The 21198-nt window shown below is 35.5% G+C and overlaps 1 protein-coding gene across 1 annotated transcript in view; it reads left to right on the top strand.

Annotated features, from left to right (window-relative positions):
• KLHL1 (kelch like family member 1) overlaps positions 1-21198 on the top strand; it is a 166824-nt gene that overhangs the window by 44518 nt on the left and 101108 nt on the right. Inside the window, exons 2-3 of the mRNA XM_056491802.1 lie at positions 10318-10500; positions 18542-18678. Coding sequence (XP_056347777.1) covers positions 10318-10500; positions 18542-18678 — 320 coding nt within the window. The remainder of the gene's footprint in view (positions 1-10317; positions 10501-18541; positions 18679-21198) is intronic.

Here is a 21198-nt window from a genome sequence, read left to right as displayed (position 1 = left end):
CAATTGCTGTGATGTAATAGCCTAAGAAAAAAAAATGGGAAGCATAGCCAATAATCAGTGTCCTTACAAAATACTCCTGAACACTTCTCTTCACATGCACCACTGTTTATTATATGTATATAATGTAGGTAGAAGTGTATTTGTTGGGAAATGTAGACATTCCTTTTGCCATCACTGGAGCTCAGCTTCCAAAGGAGACTGTTGCTGCAATGTTAAGAACTGAAATACCTAAGCATGAATACCCATACTGAAAAAAGATTCTCAAGTTCCTTAAATGTTTAATGCAAAAAGCTAAGTACCACAAAATGGAGATGCATAAAAGCCACCACACTCAGAATCTCCATAAACCAGCTAATTTAGGGCAGGTGAAAAAAAAGATATATCTTGCTTTTTCTTCATTTGTATTTATGGAAGTATCTTCACCTGTGTCAGACTAGCAGGCAGGACTATCTCATATCTGTATCACCCTAAAGATGTGAGAAAAACCTTCAAAATTCCTGATCACAAAGCTCTGGCTTCTTTTTGCTATGTGCAGTTAATTCTGTAGTCAGAGCACTAATGCTCTGCTCTTGATTCCTTCTCCAGGGGAAGGTCTTACTTTGGGTTTTACAGACTAATTGTGAAGGAGAGAGTAAAAGTATTTCACAGCTTCATCTTTGAAGGAAAATTAAGCAAAAGGCAGAGGGGTACAAAGAAATACCTTTGCTTTAATGGAAAAAAAAAAATCTGAATTCCAGGTTTTGTTTTTATGTTTGTGCTACACTTTGGATTAAAAATAATCACAATCAGTAATGTGGAAAAAATAGCATTGGAGCCTTTTTTAAGTTCTAGAAGGTAAGCATTAATTATGCCACAGACTGCTCTGTAGCTCTTTGTAACTGTACACAATATTGAGGCTTTGGCTGGACGTTTTGTACCTGCAAGTTTCCAAATTAAGGGCAGTATTTAATGTGGATTTGTGTGCACTTACTTTTTTATTTGATTCAGTCTAGCATATTGCTCTTATTGCCTGATTTCAGCCTCTCTAGATAGTAATTTTACAAATACTGCTGTAGACAAAAGCAATATTAATGGCTAGGTGTTGGTGCTACCATGCATGCATATGAAAAATTCATTAGACCTTTTTTATTGATCATAGGATGAAGAACACAGCTTGGGTTTGTGCTGGGTTAATGAGTGGTAGCTATTATGAAATATGTAGACTTTAATTGCTTGTTAGTTAAATTCAGTATTGTAGTGATCCTGCAGTGTAGAACCTGAAACCATTAAATTCATCTTAGACAGGATTCACAAACTGTCAATTTTAATTGCGGTTTTGAGAATTAGCAAAAAAATGTACTGACACTTCAAAACAGCAGGGCAAAATCACCTACAATTTATTTCTGTATTTCAGACATATCTTTCTCACTGATTTACAGGTGCTGTGAAATTTGTGAGAGTCACCCAAAGATATATGACACTTGATAGATCTGAAACAAATAGCAGGAAGAGAGTGTGTGCTGCTTTCCACTGAATGCTGTGCAAGCTCCATAAAAGCTTTTCTTGCAACAGGACATGGGCTGAATCATTCATACAGTTTACTGAAGGGCAGTGTGTGCACACGTGTTTTGTGATCTCCCATCTCACTGAGGGCAGTAAGCAACAGCACTTAACTACAATTCTAATCTGGGAATTTTAAAGATTCAGCTTCCAGTGGTCTTTGACATGATTTCCATCACAGTTATAATGTTTTTTAAGCTCTGACATGCTACCTATGTTGTGGAATATCAGTGCATAATATAGTAGCACAATTAAATTTTATTGAAATGTATGCTAAACTCAATATTCATAAAATACTTGCTTATCCTTTTTTGAATGCCACTGCCATCACTCACTCATATAACTTATGTTTATATAAAAATCTCTGTGTCACAAATTAAATGCTGGAAGAAAATGTCTCCTAATAAAAAAGAGATCTGTATCTTTGTATGTATTTGTGCACACACTGAATGAGTAACTGTGTCAGCTAATTTACTTAGTTTATCCATATAGATATGGCCATTCATCATGGCAAGATAGTTAACACATGACACGAGCATCTCTTTTAGCCATAATGCAGGCCATCCATTCAGAAAATAGGGCACTGTTACAGAGGGAAGCAAAAGCAGCTCTATTTTAGGTGTCTCACTAGTAAATCCAGCACTGCTCTTTTATAATCTGAAGTTGTATTATTCTGAGTAGCAAGGGATAGAAGACAGCTTCTATGTCAGTGGCGCTGGCACTGATTTTACGAAGATTTAGAGTGGAAACTCTTGGAGAATTACATACTACTGATAGCAGCTGCTAATGGAATTATAGCTAGAGCTGCCTGAAAGATATGGGAGTTTTCCTCTATAATATATTAAAAAACTCTCCTGTGTGTAGTGTTGGCTTCATCAGTTTCTAAATGTACAATCTTTAGTATGTATGTTTGTAAAAATCTCATTCTCTTTGAAGTATATGCATAAATGCTGGGTGGTGAAATTTAAATGATATAGGAGAATTACTTCATTATGTATATTTGATCACTTAAGTAAACCACAAAGTCTCAGTGCAGTTTGTCATCTGGAATAAGATGTATTAACAACTGGCCATGGAGGAAACTGAAAGTCTGTGCTTTGTGAGAACATGAAGCCCATGTTTTTGCTAGCACTGCTGGGCTGATAGTGCCCAGTGGTATGCTGTACGTTTCCATTAATTTCTTGAGCTATTAAGAAAGGAAAAGGAATTGCTCTCATTTTCACTATGGCATCTACTGCTTGATTTTCTTCCTGCGATTGTCAGGCAGAGGAATCAACAGCCGTGGTGAGCACTTCACTTCTGCAAGAAGACAGGGAAGTACATCTCCAACCCCTTGCATTTAACTGCTCTGGCCAGTGATATTAGCCTCCTGTACAGCAGTCTGTGCCCTTCGTCTCAGACTTCCCAGATGACAACTCCCACTGGGAGAACTTCCACTTCTGTGGGCAAGTTGAGGTTAGATTTAAGGTTTGAATTTCTGAGTCCTAATAATCCTTTTCATTCAACTTTCAGTTGGTAGAAATAGGGAATCATAAAATGCTAGATAATATTTACTAGAGAATTAAAAAAGTTTTGTGGTGTCAGTCTGTATCAATAATGGAGCAGGTGTATCCCACTGTATTACCAGCTGGGTAGTTAAATAATGAATGGACTGTGAATGCATGATGACTACTTGATGCCTGTGATGAAGGCAGGGCACTTTCCTCTTTTATGTATTTATTTGCCATAGGGGCGTAAGAGGCTTGGAAGACAATAAACCAACTTTTGGATTTTGTTTTGCTATTTTTTTTTTTTTTAATGAGAAGCAAACGGTCTCACAAATATAAGGGATTTCATTTTTACAGTGGCACAGTTTTGTTTATTTTATTATTTCAATTCAGAGTCAAAATCTTCATTAACTGAACATGATGATTTTGATGGGACTGGGGAAGAATGGAGAAAGAATGCCTATCTAAAGAAGGAGCCTTACTTCTAAAAGAAGCTTATTCCTGATCTAAAGCAAAATTTTTTTCAGCAGGAATTTTGTTCTACTGTTATGACAGTAAAAGGAAAGAGGGAAGGAAAGCAGAGCAGCTGGGTTATACTCTGATGAAGATGGCTCACTTGAGTCTTGAGCTAGAAATAGAGAAATATTACTGTCAGCAACTTAAGAAAAAGTGGCTGGTTGTTCTCAATTTAAAAATTGAGGTTTCCTGTGATGCTTTTTCTGTATTGTGTTTTCAGGAAGAACAGGTTGCCTCCTTTCAGGAAGCAACTTGCTTTTTACTAAACTTGTATTTTACTAAAAGCATGCTTTGGGGAATTTTGCATAGTATGAGCAAAACAGATACTAAAAACTTTTTCAGCTGGAAGGGTTATATAAAATGGATATTTTCTCAGTAATGGCATCATTTCTATCTGGGCTTTCATTTCCCTCTCAGAATACATATATTGCAAAGTAAATGTCCCCATTAGTAGCACAGACCTGTACCTTTTCAATAGTGTAGGTTTATATGCACCTAGTATCTGTTTGTCGGGTTTTTATACTTGTAGATTCTTTGTTTTCTGTATTCTTCATAATATAAAAAATAAGTTCATCCAGCAAGATCCATTATAATGAAAAGTTCTGCAATGTGAATGTGTAAAATATATCAATGTGTGTCCAAGTCATTAAAATATGACTGTGTGTAGCCAGGAGAATTCTGTTCGAGTTAATCATTGGTTTTCCAGGAACAGCTGGAACAAACTGCTGCCTCTGTTCGGACATGCAAAGGTGAAAAAGCAGTGGATGCAGCCTTAGCTCTGTGTGGGAGAGAGCAGTCCAACCAGCATATTTTTTCTGTTGCATAGCAAGACTATTTAGAGCTAGAATAGGTCGAAGATACAGGGTGGGAGGCACAAAGTGTAATTTGTCAGGGAAGTGATGGCTGCTGACTTGTGATGGGGGCTTGTAGTGGTGCCATTATTACCATAGCTGTCAGGTGCCTGGCATGATGAACCTTAAAAAATCAGCTTTCTTTCAACAGTTTTCTCTGGATATTAGGAAGTGCTTGGAACTTGAAATAGAGTTTATAAAATGATCATCTTTGTGTTGAAATGAGTTTCAGAAAGGATGAGCGTGATTTTAGGTATGAATTTTCTACTGTGCTACACTACAGTAAATTGTTGTATTTTTACATGATGAGAGAAACACTATGAGATCTTAGTTACATTTCAAAGACACTGTAAGAAGCAATGAGTAGATTTGAAAAACTATTTTAAAAACTATTCTGATTGGTGGATATTGTGTGGAATACAAGAAGACAGACAAAAAATTCGGTGTCTTAGATCCTATCAGGCAACTCAGCCATCAGTCAGGAAAAAAATCTTTTACTTTAGTTTTTATTTGTATTTATAATTTTTTAGTTCTGATTTAGAATTTTTGGATTTTCAAGGAAAAATAAAAAGTGAGAACATGTGAGAGAAACACCTGCAAGTGCCAAGGTCAGTGCAGGTGCGGGAGGAGGCGCTGCAGGTGTTGGACTGAGATTCCCCTGCAGCCCTGGTGCAGAGCATGGTGAGGATGCTGTGCCTTCAGCCCATGGAGGCTCCTGATGCACAGACCCACCTGCTGCCCATGGAGGAGCTCAGCCTGGAGCAGGTGGGTGCCTGAAGGAGGCTGTGACACTGTGGGAAGCCTGTGCTGGAGCAGGCTCCTGGCAGGACCTGTGGACCCATGGAGAGAGGAACCCACACTGGAGCAGATTTCCTGGTAGGGCTTGTGATCCCAGGGGTCGTGTGCTCAAAGTTCTCCAGGGACTGCACCCTGTGGAAGGGACCCTCACTGGAGCAGGGCAAGAGTGTAAGGAGTCCTCCCCTCGGGGGGAAGGAGCAGCAAAGTGTGATGAACTCACTACAACCCCAATTCCCCAGCTCCCTGTGCTTCTGAGGGGGAGATATTGTGAGTAAAGTTGAGCCCAGAAAAAGGGAGTTATTACCTAAAGTGTTTTAACATATGTGTTTTATTTCTCATTATCCTCCTCTTCTGATTGTTAGTAAATTAAATTTATGTCACCATGTTGACTGTTTTTTGCCTGTGATGGTGATTTTTCAGTCATCTCTTGAGTCATACATTAGGTGTCTCAAAGCTGTTAAAATGAGATCTGAAATTCTGAATTAAAGCATAAATCCACACAAAGCAAAGAAAACCCCCCTCCAAAGTACAAAACTGATCTCAAAAGACCAAATTGAATCAATTATCCTATGTGAAACTTGCTCTTTACAAAAAGTAAGCTTTGGGGAATTTTGTATAACTAACAAATTTTTTGACAGCAGCAATGCATCTCTAAGTGAATCTGCTAAAATTCTAAAGTCCTGTTTGATATTCTGATTATATTTTTATCTGGCACTTCTACCTGGTGAAACTCTGGGCAGAGCCCATAGGTGCAGATATGATTGCTGGTAGCAGAATGAGAAGCAGAGGTTTTGTTCACAAACAGAACTTTAGCTGTGCTCTTGCAGTAGGAAAGTCATTTTAAGGCTTTATAAAACTCCCTGTTGCCTTTTTGCAAGTGATCACTAATGAGAGCCATGACTTCTGACAGTCCATCTTAGATGGTGCAATTCCACAGGCTATTGATTTCTAAGCATTCGATAAGTAATTTTTAGAGAATGAATTGTGTGAAGATTTTTTTCACTCTTACATATGGAATACCTCTTCTGGTTTTGCAAGTTAAAAATAGCAAAGCAATGTTTCTTTATCTGAAGAACTGGATATATTTTGTTTTTTTGACTATGTATTTTGGATATGTACCCAATAATATACATTAAAATAATTGAACAGATTTTGAATAACTTCACATGATCAATCCTGCAAAAGGAAAAACTGAAAAAAACCCAATTGAGTAAAACAGGATTTAATATACCAGTAATGATGAAATTATATCACATTTTCTGGTTAAAGAGTTCTGTATTTGGGGCCAGGGCCTTCAGTGGAATTAAGAATTAATGTATTCAAATTAAGTATTTAAAATACCAAAGTACTCTGTAAACTTTTCTGCTATACACAGTAATACAAATCTCTTTTTTTCTGCACCTCTATAAATATAATTTCCAGAATGAAAATATTTCTTAATCTAAACCCCTTTTTACACAGAGTTATGTATTATAGTTTCAAGTCATGTGAATTCTCTATTTCAAAGTACTTCTTTTTTATTCTTTTGTTCAGAATACTGTTTAACTACTGGTTTTATTAATTACTTAACAAGAAAGATATAGGTAGCTGAATCTGTGTGTGGAGTCCCTTTTCCCCTGGCATTTTCTCTGTAACTCCTTGATAACATTACTGTATGATAAAGGCTTTCATTTCTCTATTCTTCAAATCAGTGTCTTTTTTCTAGTAGGAGTGGAGTCAGATGTTTTAGATTCTCTAGGTTTTTATTTCTGTTTACACTATTTTAAGGTCTATGATGGCTCAAAGACTGGGTTCTTCTCTATACCTTCAGGCTCTCTAATAGTTTCTCTTTTAAGAGCAGTTTGCTGTTCTTAGCACTGAAAAATAATCTGTACAAATTTGCTATGGATTTGCTAATTTTTCCTTTATTTATTTATTTATTTATTTATTTTAATTTTTATGCAATATGCACTCTAGTTTGTCATTTCATAAAGAAAGCTTTCAGAATTATTGGTTATTTGCAACGTTGTTAATTTTTGTGAGGCTTTTAGTATTTTCATGCTCTAGTCACCCTTCATAACATTGCTGTAATGTTGAGAAAGTTAATAGCACAGAAAAACAAGGAAATCAAAACTAAGTAATTTAAAGTGTTTTAGGCTGGACAACTCCCAAATATTGGAAATTTCCACACTGAGTTCAGCCTTTGCACTTGCCAGCTGAGGAAGATTATTGAAAAAGTCCACCTGGAGTCTGTCCAGTTCACTGATTACAGGATTTTGAAGTATACAAATGCTAGAAGGAGTTTTGAAAGACTTAGGGAATTTTCAGTCAAATTGGTGTTGGAGTTGCTGCTGAATGCAATCAAAAAACCTCTCACTCCATTTGTGGTTCGATTTGCTTGCACCTAAACAACAGCAATATGTGAAAGAGAAAATGTGATTTTCATAATACTGATTGTCCCTGAGTAACTATATATGCCTTTCACAAACTGGTAATTTGTAATAAATGGTATTTGCTTTAACTAATTCCTACTTTAACAAGTTGCTATCTGATATTAAAGCATTGATTATGCAGACAGAGGATAAAAGAAACAGAGATAGCTCCTGAATAGAATAAGTAGCAGGCTTTTTATCTGGGATTTCTTAGGAAATAAATAGAAGATTAACTTATTTTCTTCCACAAAGCTTATTGCTTGCCATTTTTCATGATAAATATTTAAAATTTGCTTTGGTCTTTGGTGGCTTGCTTTTGAGCAGTCATTTACTGACTTGCTAAGTGACAGATACACTGAGTTAGTGGGTACAAAGTGTTGCTTATAAATGGCTAGCAGGAAAGAGAGCAAAATTTGTGGCAAGCAGTGCCTAGCAATTCAAGAACAAAATAGACTAAGCTTATTACAGTGCAGTCTTACTTCACAGGACCAACATAAATTAAATCAGGATACTTCTCTTTTCTGGCCTGGAAAAGACCACATTTTGAATAGCCAAACAGATTCAGGACCAGTATCCTATCTGTTCAAATTTAAGCTGACCAGACTTACCTTCTGAACTAACAAACTGTGTGAACACATTTAGATTTGTTCATTCCTGTTACTTGCCTTTCTCAGAACTGCTGTTGTTGTCACTTCTAAATTCCCCAAAGGAGAGGAAGAAATGTGTCTGTTTAAATTTATCAACCTCATTTATTAGGCATTAATTTATTTCTTGTCAAATACTTGACATTCTAATTCTCCAGCAATACAACTGAAGAAATCTGTGTATGTCTGTAAACATGAAATGGAAAAGATAAAGAAAAGAAAAGCTGAAATACCTGTCCACTGCCCATTCTAATGAGCTTAGCTCTAATGAGTTTGTGAGAAACCATCAATCGATCAACCAGAGATGTGAAAATAAACTTGGATTTCTGATCGACATGATTGGGGTCCAGATTAGATAGAAACACATAAACAAATTGTGTCACTCACAGAATGTTTTATCCAGGACGAAATATCTGGCATAAAGCTCTTGACAGTATAACAAGATTGCCTTTAACAGAATTAAGCAAATGTTTCTTTCTAAATCACCATTTTTTTGTAACTGTTTCTGTTGTGGAATCACATTTAATAACATTTTGCCAGTTAGTTCAGTTTCTTATAGGCAGGCTCATGTACATTGTAACCTTTGCAGCATAAAATTAACATCAATTAGTTTAAACCAACTGATAATTTTTTTGCTATCCAACTTAATGCTACAAAAGTGAATTTACTTATTTTAGATGACGTTTAAGTAAAGCAAAGTTACTTAATTTAAAATGATAACTCATTCTGTTAAGTTAGTGTGTGTATATGGCACAGAATAGATGTTGGGGCAGTGAGATGCAGAAGTAGCTCCTTTAGTTCCCTGTGAAATTATCTGCATGTCCCCTTCAATTATGCAGGATTCCAGCTACTTTAAAGGATTTTTGTGAAGCCTGGTGATTCCTGTGACAGAAAGATGGACTTGTCCTTCCCCCTTAAACCTGCTAAGCCCTGTACAGTGACTGTAGGAGACTATGTGGAACAGTTTTGGACAAAAGATAATTCAAAAGCAATTTGCTAGCATATTTCAATAATTTGGTTTGGATTTTTTTTGTTATTATTTTTATTTCCTAAATGCATTTCATTCTGATTTTAAACAATTATTATGTTTATACAATTTTCATTTCATAAGTTGAATTTTTAATTTTTTTTTTCCAGCACCAGGAATGCGTTTTCTTACACATCTTTCAATATCATTTTTTGAATGTAATACCTACTGAATTCAAACCTTGAGTAAAGAAACTGTTGTATAATTACTGTAAATAAAAAATATTTCTTATGTGCTCCTTAATATTTGTATTTCAGTAGACTATATAAAATGAGATTGGTTTGAATTAATTTATAATACTGTTTCATATGCTGGGCTAAGATAGGTTGTCTATTGCTCTTCCATTGATTATGTCAACTCTTTTGTATATATCTAGTTGAAGAAAAAAATCCAGCTTTATCTGTGAAATCCTTAATTTTCAGCATTACAAGTCATATATATAATCTTAAGGCTTTCATTTGAATCCATCTCATTACATATTTGTAAAAGAGGGTATCATCTGTGTTGAGAACTATTTAGAAATTCTGGCATAGCTTCCTAGTTTCCTCAAGGACTAGTGCTTCCTGACACTTTGATACTTTGATTTTCCACTGCAACACTGAACTGAGTAACTTCAAACTAGCAATAAATGGCTATATAATGAAAAAAAGTTCTCCTTTTTTTTTCTTTTAATTGTAGACGTAATTATCTGTGCTAAATTCAGTCTTTATTAAGAAGTCTTTTGGATAAAAAGTATGTATCTAATTTTTCATTGTGAAAATAATCAGAATTCATTACAAATTAAGTCAATTAGAGTTTTATTTTTCTTTCCCAAGGGGTGTAAAATGAATGTGAATTTGAGAAAGTGAACTTAAGAATCAGTGGAAAGACAGGATTGCTTTTCCATTTCTCTCCCAGTGCAGTGAGATTTTTCTGTCTTGTACTTACAGGGATGAGAGCATGGGAAAGGATGCATTGATTTACTTGTTTCAGATTCTGGAAGCTGTGATGGAGTGAACACTTGGCCACCTCTTACCAACATGGAGTTTCTCTTGTTGCTTACAGACTGTCAGGAGCCAGCCACCCCTTGCCACCCCACTGTGACATGGACTCGTGCAGCTCCGAGGAATTCTACCAGGCTGTTCACCACGCAGAGCAAACCTTCAGGAAAATGGAGAGCTACCTGAAGCAGCAGCAGCTCTGTGACGTTATCCTGATTGCTGGGGACCGCAAGATACCTGCACATAGGTAGGAGAAAGGCACAGTATACTGATATTATAAAAGTAAATCTTTTGGGTGTTTTTGTTTCTTAGAACAGTGTTTTCTGTTGCCCGTTATGATTCTTTCCTCTTGCTTTAAACACAAATGGAAGTGGCTGAAAAAGGTGGGTTTGAAGGTTGGGGCTTTGAAGGTTAGGGTTTTTTGTACAGATTTTGAAAGTTCAAGTAGCACTCAACAGGCAAACTGATGGTGAGTGTCACTAACAATTCTCCTGCTGTGATGCTATTCTTATGTGAAGAGAATGGAAATTTCTGAAATGGGATGCTGTATAGCTACACTGAGCACAGCATCATTTCTAACTTAAGATCCTGATCCTCTGATAAGTCTGTTTTACAGAGTCTTTCAGACACTTAGAGTAGAATACTGAACACTTTCTTCCTATGGCCTGTGCCTTTCAATAAGCTAGATGATTTCTTATTTACTTTTAATTATAATTATTGGGATAAAAATTATCATTACATTATAATTTCTGAAATTCTATAAGATTGTCTGATTAAAGCAACCAGTATTTATAAAACTCTACTTGCTTTTGGGTAACAGTTACACCTTAAAATAGTTTTTCTTCATTGAGATTTTGCTCTCAGAAATAGGTTTTCATTTAATGCATGAAAATAAAAGTATGATCCTAGAGTTTAGATTAAAATACAGAGTATTCAGAATTTCCAGGTGAGGAAGTATTTTTGCATCTGAACTCTGCATAAGGCTGCAAACCAAGGGTAATCTATTCCCTGCTTATGTCCTGATTTCTCTGGTGAGTTACTAAATTCAGAGCAGGATTATGGTTTCCCCAGCAGGAAGCCAGGAAAACAGCCAATGCATTTCTGAACTTATAAATTAACTTCCTGGTGCAGAGGAATATTTTAAGGGCATCTTGGAAACTTAGACCTTACAGAGTTCCCTTAGTGAATATGGACACAGAGACTATTCCTGCTCCACAAAGAAGCTGGATAGTCTATATTCCAACTCCTATAACAGTAAGTAAAAGAAAACAAGATGTAATATAGAAGACTGCAGACCAAAGTTGTTGTCCAAATGCTAAGAAGTAAAACCAGACAGAATCTTCATTAAAATATTTAAATCATGGGGAGTTTTAAATTAGTTTATTTCAGTTCCCCTACTGTTTTTAATACAGCTGTTCATATTTGGATGCACACTTTTTAGTAGTAAATTTAATTTCACATTTGTCATTTCAATTCTACAGTATATATAGATCCTTCCTGTGCTGGAAACATGCCCTAATAAGAAGACTAACCATGAAATAATACCCATAATCTTATTTAGATTTTCTAATAAACCTTTGGACACCTTAACAGTTAATTTTCTAGTTCTTTGTGGTCTGCAGTCTGAAGTCTAAATCTCAAATAACTAGAAAAGTTTTAATAGTGTTTATTCTATGTTGGTTTAGACAGGTGTGGCTGGACAAGCACAGTGAGCTGTTTATTTTACTGTATTCATTACAATCCTAGAAATTACAGATTCAACTCTCCTTGCTCTTGCATGGTCAGCTGCAAGTACCCATACACAGTTAGTTTTTAAATATCATCTGTTGTGGACATTCCTCTCTTGTTAGCCTGTTCCAGATTTTATTATCCTGACTTTTTAGTGATCCAGCACATGTCTTCCAGTCAAATTTGCTCCATGATCTTGGTGAGGCAAATGAGTCTATAGGCTATAAGTCTGTGCACCTTTCTTTTTAGGGATGGATATGGAAATTGACTTTTTTGAGCAGTGCACAAAATCTTTCAAAACTTTTTCATTTGCTTCCAAGATATTTACAGAAATTCTTCTTTACTATCAAATCCCTTGCTGTCTTCATCTGTACCTGATGTTTTGGCCTCTCTAATTCCATTTTTGTATGTTGACAAAATGTTTCTATATTTCTTCCACATCATTCATCTCTGCTTTCATTTTCCATGTACTCCTGTTGTGCATTCGGGAAGTAAATATTGTTCAGAACTGTAGCAACATGATCAGAGCACCAGTTGTTACCAAGGTAAATGAAAATTGTTAATCAAGCAATAATCACATGGGTCAACATAAAATTAAGAGTATGTGTTAGCCATCAATGATTTGGTTGTTTTGAGTGAAGGCACCTTACATGAATGCACTGGTTTTAGACAGTGTACTTCAAATGCTGTAATTCTACAGCTGCTGAAGAAACATCAAAAATGCTGCAAAGAAAAGAGTTGAAGTCACTGCAAATGATAGATAGACCTTAATATTTACAATGGAGAGTTCATTAAAACTTCCATCTAGGACTGCATACATGTTAGAGCATCTCTGAACTCAGACTGTAGTTTAAGACATTTTGATTAGTAATGCTGCACAAGACAATATAGGAACACTATCTTAAAGGGAAACAAAAAAAAAAGAAGAACAAATATGATATAAGGCTAAAATTCAGCTGCCCCTATCCAATTAAAACAAACATTCCCATATAACAGAGCCTGGATTCAATAAAATAGAAAATTCAATAAAACCAGAAAATGCAAAAATGTAGAAGGAGAGTTGCATCTTCAGCTTATAGTTCTTTCATTGCACTTGTTGAGAAACCAAGAATTCTACTTTTGTTGTTGTTATAATATAGTCAAGTATAGTTGAGTATATAATGAGAAAAAGTTCTTATATTCTGTTTTCTCTTAATATTAAAAAATGAAGTTTTTTTTCTTTCCAATACTCAAGAAAATGATCACATGAGACTCTTACTGTGGCAGAAAAGGTAGTACAGAACTATTAGAAAATTACCAATAACACAGAAATACTTTAGTGAGGTTACCCAAGTCTTCCTACAAGTATTTGAATGACAGGTGAAGATAAATTTAATGAAACTCCTTCAACAAAATGCAGTTAGCATTGTGTGTTTCAGTGCTCTGAGTGGTAAATTTTCAATGCATTTTGAATGCTACTATAGAGATACAAAGTTAAAACAAGTAGTATTAGTAAAATGAGGAAAAACTAATGGAGAAAATTTACCTGAAAGGCAAGATGAAAGAACAAAGAACCAAGCAGAAAAGAAAGGACAACCAGGCAGAGAAGGAAGGAAAGTCTAAAAGCAGGGAGTGAAAGAAGAAAAATGGACGTTATATAGTCTGAAGACTTGTTTTCTGTCACAAGTCAGTAACAGATGCATGTGGAGAATACACAGTAAAAGCAGAACAACAGCCCTATGTTATTCTCAGATATCTGTAAGATTTGAGGAAGTTCCCCTATCAAACATTGCATCTGAACAGAGCTCTTTAACACAACCCACTGTTCTTGAGTTTAAAAACAATTCATTCTAGTAGTATGGTTGGGAAAGAACAATAACAGCAAAAATTCCTGCTATCAGAAGAGCAGCAAGGCAATTTAGATAAGCTTTTAATATTAACTTAGATTGTCAGTCTTGATATGGGGGTTTGGGTTGCTGGCAGGTTGAATATGAGTCATCAGAGCCTGGCAGCAAAGGGCCAACCATGGCCTGGGGTGCACCAGGCACAGCATCACCAGCCCATCAAGGGGTGATTGATTGTCCCTCTCTGCTCTGTGCTGGTACAGCCTCACCCTGAGTATTGTGTGCAGTTTTGGCAGCCCCAGTGTGTATAAGGACATCACACTGTTGGAGTGTGGCCAGAGGCCTTCCAAGGTGGTGGAAGGATTTTAAGGAAAAATGTACAAGGAGAGTGTCTGAGGTCACTGGGCTTGTTCATCCAACACAAAAGAAGGCTGGGGGTTGACCTCATCACACTCTGCAGCTTCCTGGAGGGGAGCAGCACAGGGGGAGGTGGTGATCTCATCTGTCTGGTGACCAGTGACAGGACCCAAGGAAATGGAATGAAGTCAGGGGAAGTTCAGATTGGATGTTAGAAAAAGGTTCTTCAGCAGAAGGGTGGTAAGTCACTCCAACAGGCTTCCAGGGATGTGGTAACAGTTCAAGGAGCATCTGATCATGTGCTTAATCACATAGTTTGTTTTTGTTTTAGAAGCCTTAGGGGTCCTCTTCCAGCTAGAGAAATTTTATTACTATATTAAACCAGAATACTAATGCTGTTACTTTATGGACTGGAAGAATGTGCAGTAATTTAAATGGACTTTGAAGGGTGAAAACCTACTCTCTTTTGCTTTGAAACCATTCCTCCTTGTCCTATCAATAAATGACCATATAAAGAGTCCCTTTCCACCTTTCTTGTAGGCTCCTTCAGGTACTGGAAGGCAGCAATTAAGTCATCCCTAAGTCCTCTCTTTTCTAGGCTGAAAAAACCGAATTCCCTCAATCTTTCCCTATGGGAGAGGTGCTCCACCCCTCTATCATTTTGGTGGCCCTGGACTCACTCTAAGGTTGATGTCCTTCCTGTGAATTATACCACTATTCATTGTATGTCAGATTTCATTCCTTTCAGAACTCAGACTTTAAAATTGCAGCTTCTTTAAACAATTAGTACTTATGAATACATATATATGAGTCCTTATATGTGTATATATACATATATATGCATGCCTTCATAATGCCATCTGTCAAAAGATAAATGAAAATTAATATGTAGTGTGGAAAAATTCTAAGTATTACCATTTTCTGCCTAGAATCTTTGTAAATGAAAGCTGTTTTTATGCAGTACTCCAGGTGGGGTCTCACAGAGCAGAGCAGAGCAGAATCCCCTCCCTGCCCTGCTGCCCACTCTGCTCTGGATGCAGCCCAGGACAGGTTTGGTTTCTGGGCTGGGAGTGCCCATGGCTGAGTCATGACCAGCCTCTCACCCCCAAGACATTCTCAGCAGGGCTGCTGTGTGTCCATTCAGACCTCAGCCTGGATTGATACCAGAGGCTGCCCTAACCCAGGTGCTGCACCTTGCACTTGGTCTTGTTAAACCTCGTGAGATTCTCATGGACCCAGCTTTCAAGAATATTCAACTCCTATGTGTGCTAGCATAATATACTTGGAGAAAAAAATCATGTCTTGCCTATGAGTTTTCATAGTAACCTCTAGCAGCATCAAGTAACATCTGATATCCTACTCAGTTGTCAGTAAAATACTGTAAGTTTTCTTAAAGATTTTAAGTGATAAAGTGATCATTGTTTGCTTCTTTTAATTAATAAATACACAATCAGTGTTGAGGCAATTCTCTGTCAACTGTGAGTATGGAAGCAGTTGTGAAAGTGGCAAATAAATGTTCTGTAATAAACTAAAATAAAATATGATATCCTGAGAAGAAAGGTCACCACCCTAATCAGTCATATGGATTACTTATAAAAGAAACCAGAAATTTATCAAGTTGAAATTAGTCATAAAGGGAAAGAAGTCCCTTAATCTGGAGAAAATCCTTCTGGGTTCACAAACTTATTTTAAGCCATGAGTTACCTGCTATGAGTCTCAAGGATGAAAGAGTTTGTTATGTGTTCTCACTGCCAAATCAGACGTTGAAAAAAGTGACATCCTGAGCCACCTGACCTTTCTTGATTAATAGGTCAACATGCCTTTAAGCCAAGATTTAGGGCTGTTTGGAGCCTCCTGATCTACAAAGAGCAGCAGATCATTACAAATTAATTGATCTTTTTGATTTCTCACTTTTGATCTTCCATCTCAACCCTGGAACACAATAAAGATTTACAAAAGGTGTCACCTTTCAGAATTAAGTGTAATTAGCAAGTTCCTCTCACTTCAGTTCAACTTGCTGAGCACTTCCCAGGGTAGAAGTTAGTGTCTTGAAGTCTAACTTTTTTTGGTTATAGTAAGTTGGTAAAATATCTGATTCAGTATTTCTGTTAACTATTGATCAACATAAGACACTTTAAAAAAATAATCCTGTTTTTTATCATTCTGTTCAAAAGCTTGTCTTGCTTCTGTAGGTGAGCTGCCACATCACAGAACCTTTCTGCTCATTTAAGCCATCTCCTTTGATAGGTGGTACAAACCAGTAAGGATAAACCTTTAAGAAAAATGGGTAATGCTGAGGTCATGCTTCTCATCCATTTTTCTTTTTTTTTTTTTTTTTTTTCCTTTTCACTTTGGACTGGCTCTTGTGTGTTCCTGTAGACTGAATGCTCCTTTGCAGCTGAAATCCATTAGATAATTTATTTGACTTTCCTCACCCAAACTGTAGAAAATCACATATTTTTACAGAAGTTTGTGAAAGAGATTTAATCCTTCTGTTATTTATTTTCTGCCCTCCGTCTGTTGTTTTGTGTTTGTTTGTTTTATATTTGACAATATATGTACAGTAAGATTGTATAACTGCTAAACATACATTATGTGAATTTAAAATCCAAGATATTACTGTCTGAAAATATTTCCACTGATCATTAACTGGTGTATTAAAATTTCTGTTCATTTGTCCTTTTTTTTTTTTTTTTTATGCAGCCGAAGGTTTTTGCCTTCCTTTTGGCAAGCGACCAATTTGAATACCCACAGCTAAATTTAAATGATGGATAGTAAATCTGAAGCAACAGCTAATGCAAAATGGTCTCAAAATCTCAATCACATACCTAAATAACATCTCTGCAAATCTTCTAAAACTTTTTCTGACCACTTATTTATAACTGACTTTATTGTTCGTAGATGCTTTAATAAAAGCGTAAAAAAAATCACAGAAAAACAGTATTAAATTCTGATGATTTTTTTATGATAAAAATTCTCACAGACAGCAAAGATAATTATATATATAGATGTATGATAAAATAGAAGAAATAAACGAATGTAGAAGTAAATGTTCCTCAATGACAAAAAAATAGTAAATTAGGAGCTCCTGGTGGCAGAATCAAAGTCTGTTTCTAAGTTCATCTTTTTGTAGTCATCCATTGTCTTTTAGTCATTACATAAATGTAAATGTGAACTGTTTATGGATTAGGATGTTTACTTCTAAAATTCATGATTGCTAGAGCTAAAACAGTATGAAAAGTGATAAAGCTACTATACCTGTTTAGTCATTTCCCATCATCAGAGGTAAAGCTCATGTATATGTCTTCAAGCTACCCTACATGCTGGTAAAATATAGCAGCCTAAAACGCTGGAAAATTGTGGAGTCAATTCAAGCTGTCATATTTTACTTAGTTATTGGGGTGAGCTAAGAGAGCAAAGGCAATCGATTACCATGGTGGCTGATAAGAATTAACTTGTTTACCTTCACTATATTTTTTTTTAATAATAATTTGCCATGCTCAAGCTAGCTAACAATATATAAAAGGCTAGTTGTTTTTTCTTTTGGTTTCCAAGTTCTCCAGTTGTGACTGTTGGGTCTTTTATTAATATGTTTGTGCATCATGTTTTCATATTAGTCCAGAAACATGACCATTTTTTATGGAAGCACATGGTGCACTATTTATAGCTGTACCACATTTCTATCTCAAGATCATCTGTGAATATTCAGTTCTAACAAGATCAAAATGTCACTGTAGATGGTATTAACTTAAATCCCCAGTAACTAGTCATACCTGATACTTGCTGTGGTATTGATTTATCTGTATCAGATCCCTAAACAGGATGCTATGCACATTTTGTAGGTATTTTCAAATTATTTTCCTTGGACATGTTTATTAACAAAAACATTGCATTACACATATTACATATTTTTAGTGAGTAGCATGCTAAGGTACTAACAGTTTAGTGGAGGGTTTATAGATTGCTTAAAGTCACATGATATTATTAAAGTTTATAGCAAATATACCTTTAAGAACAAAGAAGAGTGCCACTGGAGTCTGAAATGCCTGTCATTATTAAGTTGTCCTTGATACTGAGAGATTGTCTTGTTAACAGTTGGGATATCTGCATGATTGGAAGATTATCAGAAAGACTGAGTGCTAATTTCTATGTCTGTTTTATAATCATCTGCTAAAGTACTACTTGGTTTATATCACAGGAGGCAAAACCAAATTAGAATTAAATGTCATTCTGTGTTTTGCTGCCAATGTGCATTAATAACATATTCCTCCTAATAATTTTTAATGATTATGGAAATAATTTTTAAAGAAGTTCATAAATATGTGAAATTTCTAATACATGCATCCAAGCAAATTACACTAGTTTCTAACTTTTTTGCAGACTTGTCCTCAGTTCTGTCTCTGACTACTTTGCTGCCATGTTTACAAGTGATGTTTGTGAAGCCAAGCAAGAAGAGATCAAAATGGAAGGCATAGACCCCAATGCACTGTGGGACCTTGTTCAGTTTGCATATACAGGTATTGTGGTGCATGCATTGTATACTGCCTATAGGGGCAGATGTTGATATTTTTGTTTGTTACATTCCAATTAATTGTATTTTTGTTTAAGTATTTTTCTTTTAAATTTTAATCATCCAAAAGGTTTATTTACCTTTTCTAGGGATGAATTCAGATTATTATTTTATCTTCAAACTGTTCAATATTTCAGACTTGTCAAGTTCAGTAGGACAGTCAAGAAAATGATATTTTTTTCTTGGTTTTCAAATGCTTGAAAAGAGTGCCCCATGCCCACATAATTCATAGTACATAAGATCACTGAATGAACAATTATATTTTTTTGAAGAATAATCCTATGTTGCTGTCTTAGTCAAATCTCAGTTTAAATAGTTGCATACATATTTAAAAAATGGAAAGAAAAAGAAATAATTTGACATTTAAATAAGAAAATATTTTAAAAGGTTTTATTATGAGCCAGATGTTTTCACTTTCATTTCCTTTCTTATGCTGGTACTCTGTTTTGAAGTGTTAACTTACGAATAACTCACAATTCAGAGTCAGTAGTTTTTACATTTTAATGCATTATAGATTTGGGATTTATCCTTCTTAAGCAACTTGTTCTGCACATTGTAACTGAAATGCATTAATCTGAAAGAATGAATGTTAATGTTCCAAAAAAAAGTAATTAAAAGAGTGGAAATGCCTATAAAATTTGCCTTGAATCATTAAGTATAAGAGATATACTGTTTTCTGTTTGTTTCATAAAAGACATCCTTATATTGTTTAAATTAACCATATTTTATCATGATGATTCTATCATATATTTGATTTAGATTCAATTTTAAATGGATATTCCAAACCCTGCAGTTTTAATCTGCTCTAAGTACACATATAATAATTTAATCAGAAGTTGCTGTTCGTTCTGATATATTTAATCAGGATATGTGCTGGGTTTTTTATGACATAATAGTTTTACCATCTTAATAGAAAACAGAAATGACAAATAAACATAATTTAAGCTAAAAATACACTTTTTGAGAATAATGTTTGAGCAATAAATGTTCTGGGAAAGTAAGGCTGGGATTTATGTGGTACTCTACATGTTAAAAGGGTAATGCCTGTTCTTGTTAGCTGTGGCTTTGCTGCTCAGGAATGTGCATCATCCAGAGGGTTTCAAGGGATCCATGAAATGAAATAGTTCACATAAGAAGAATAAAATCTGATTCCTTGGTGAATGAATGGCACAGGACTACTGAGGCAAAATCAAGAATACCTTGGCACAGAACAGGAAAAAAGACTTTAGGTAGTGTTAAATCATTTTGTAAGAGGAAGGTTAAAGAAAGAGGAGATAAGAAAAGAGACAGTGTTGTTCTCCTGGAAAGAAAACTGTGGAAATACTCGAGTATGGTATGGTTCTTTTGCCTCTGTTTTCACTAAAATATCACCTGGAAAGATATGAAAGGGTTTCTATTTACAAGAGGTAGCATGTATGTGTAGATTAAGGAAAGAATGAGATTCAGAAGAAAATGGGTGGGAATAAACATTTTCAAGATTAATGCAGCTACCTAAGAACTTTATGGTTATCTCTGAAAACTTTCGAGACTGGATGAGGCAATGAAAATGTAGAAGAAGCAAACCTCTGCTTACCAAAAGCATTTTAGATTTTCAGCTTCTTTATGCTCCTTGATTTCTCTATGCTCCTTTATGTACTCTGTTCATTATATGAGGTGTAAAACTCGAAAATTCCTTTTTGGTGTAAGGTAAAGAAGGGTCAGACTTCACAAGTGGATGAAAAGAGAACTCCACAGCTAGTATAATTCCCATGTTTTCTAATTCGTCTCATATGAATTTGCATCTGTAATATTTTTTATTTAAACAGTCACACAGTCCAAACTGCCTCAGAAATGGCAACATTATGTACTTTTGTAGCATCACTTTGAAGAATTAGAAACTTAAGATGATAACCAAGATCTCTAATGTCTTTCATTTGCAGTGGTAATATGCCATTATTCTTTCTTCCTCACTCATTTTGGAGACCAAATAAGACTTTAAAATGTCTTTAGTTTACACTTGCAAGTTTCACCAATATTTACTGACAACAGAAGAGTGATGAGAATCAGGAAGCATGAGACAATTTTACTAAATTGTGCTGGAAGAATGAATGTATTGGATGCCACAGATCATTCTGGTTTTAATTACTTTGCCTAGCATTTTTCTTCCATCAGGTTCTTTATCCTGACTTATTCTGATTTATCCTTATTTATTCTTAGCTTGTGTCCTTATCTCCTGAAGTTCGTCTGGGATTATTTCTTTCTCTATTCCTTTTCTCTGCATCAGATATCTTAGCAGACACCTAAATTTTCTAGCAACAATTATGCTATTAAATTAAACAATGCTGGGGAAGGTTTGCTTGCTCTGGAACACAATTGTCTCTATTGATCCTGGCAATTTTAGCCAAATCCAAATAGCAATCTCTCTAACAGATGATGGGTATACCTTGGATACACAGCTCATCATTAATGTGGCCAACCTTGCACAGAG

Source organism: Oenanthe melanoleuca, chromosome 1, assembly GCF_029582105.1.
Source record: "Oenanthe melanoleuca isolate GR-GAL-2019-014 chromosome 1, OMel1.0, whole genome shotgun sequence".
In the NCBI taxonomy this organism is placed as follows: Eukaryota; Metazoa; Chordata; class Aves; order Passeriformes; family Muscicapidae; genus Oenanthe; species Oenanthe melanoleuca.
The sequence above is the reverse complement of the archived record's forward strand: the minus strand, read 5'-3'. Positions and strand labels throughout refer to the sequence as shown.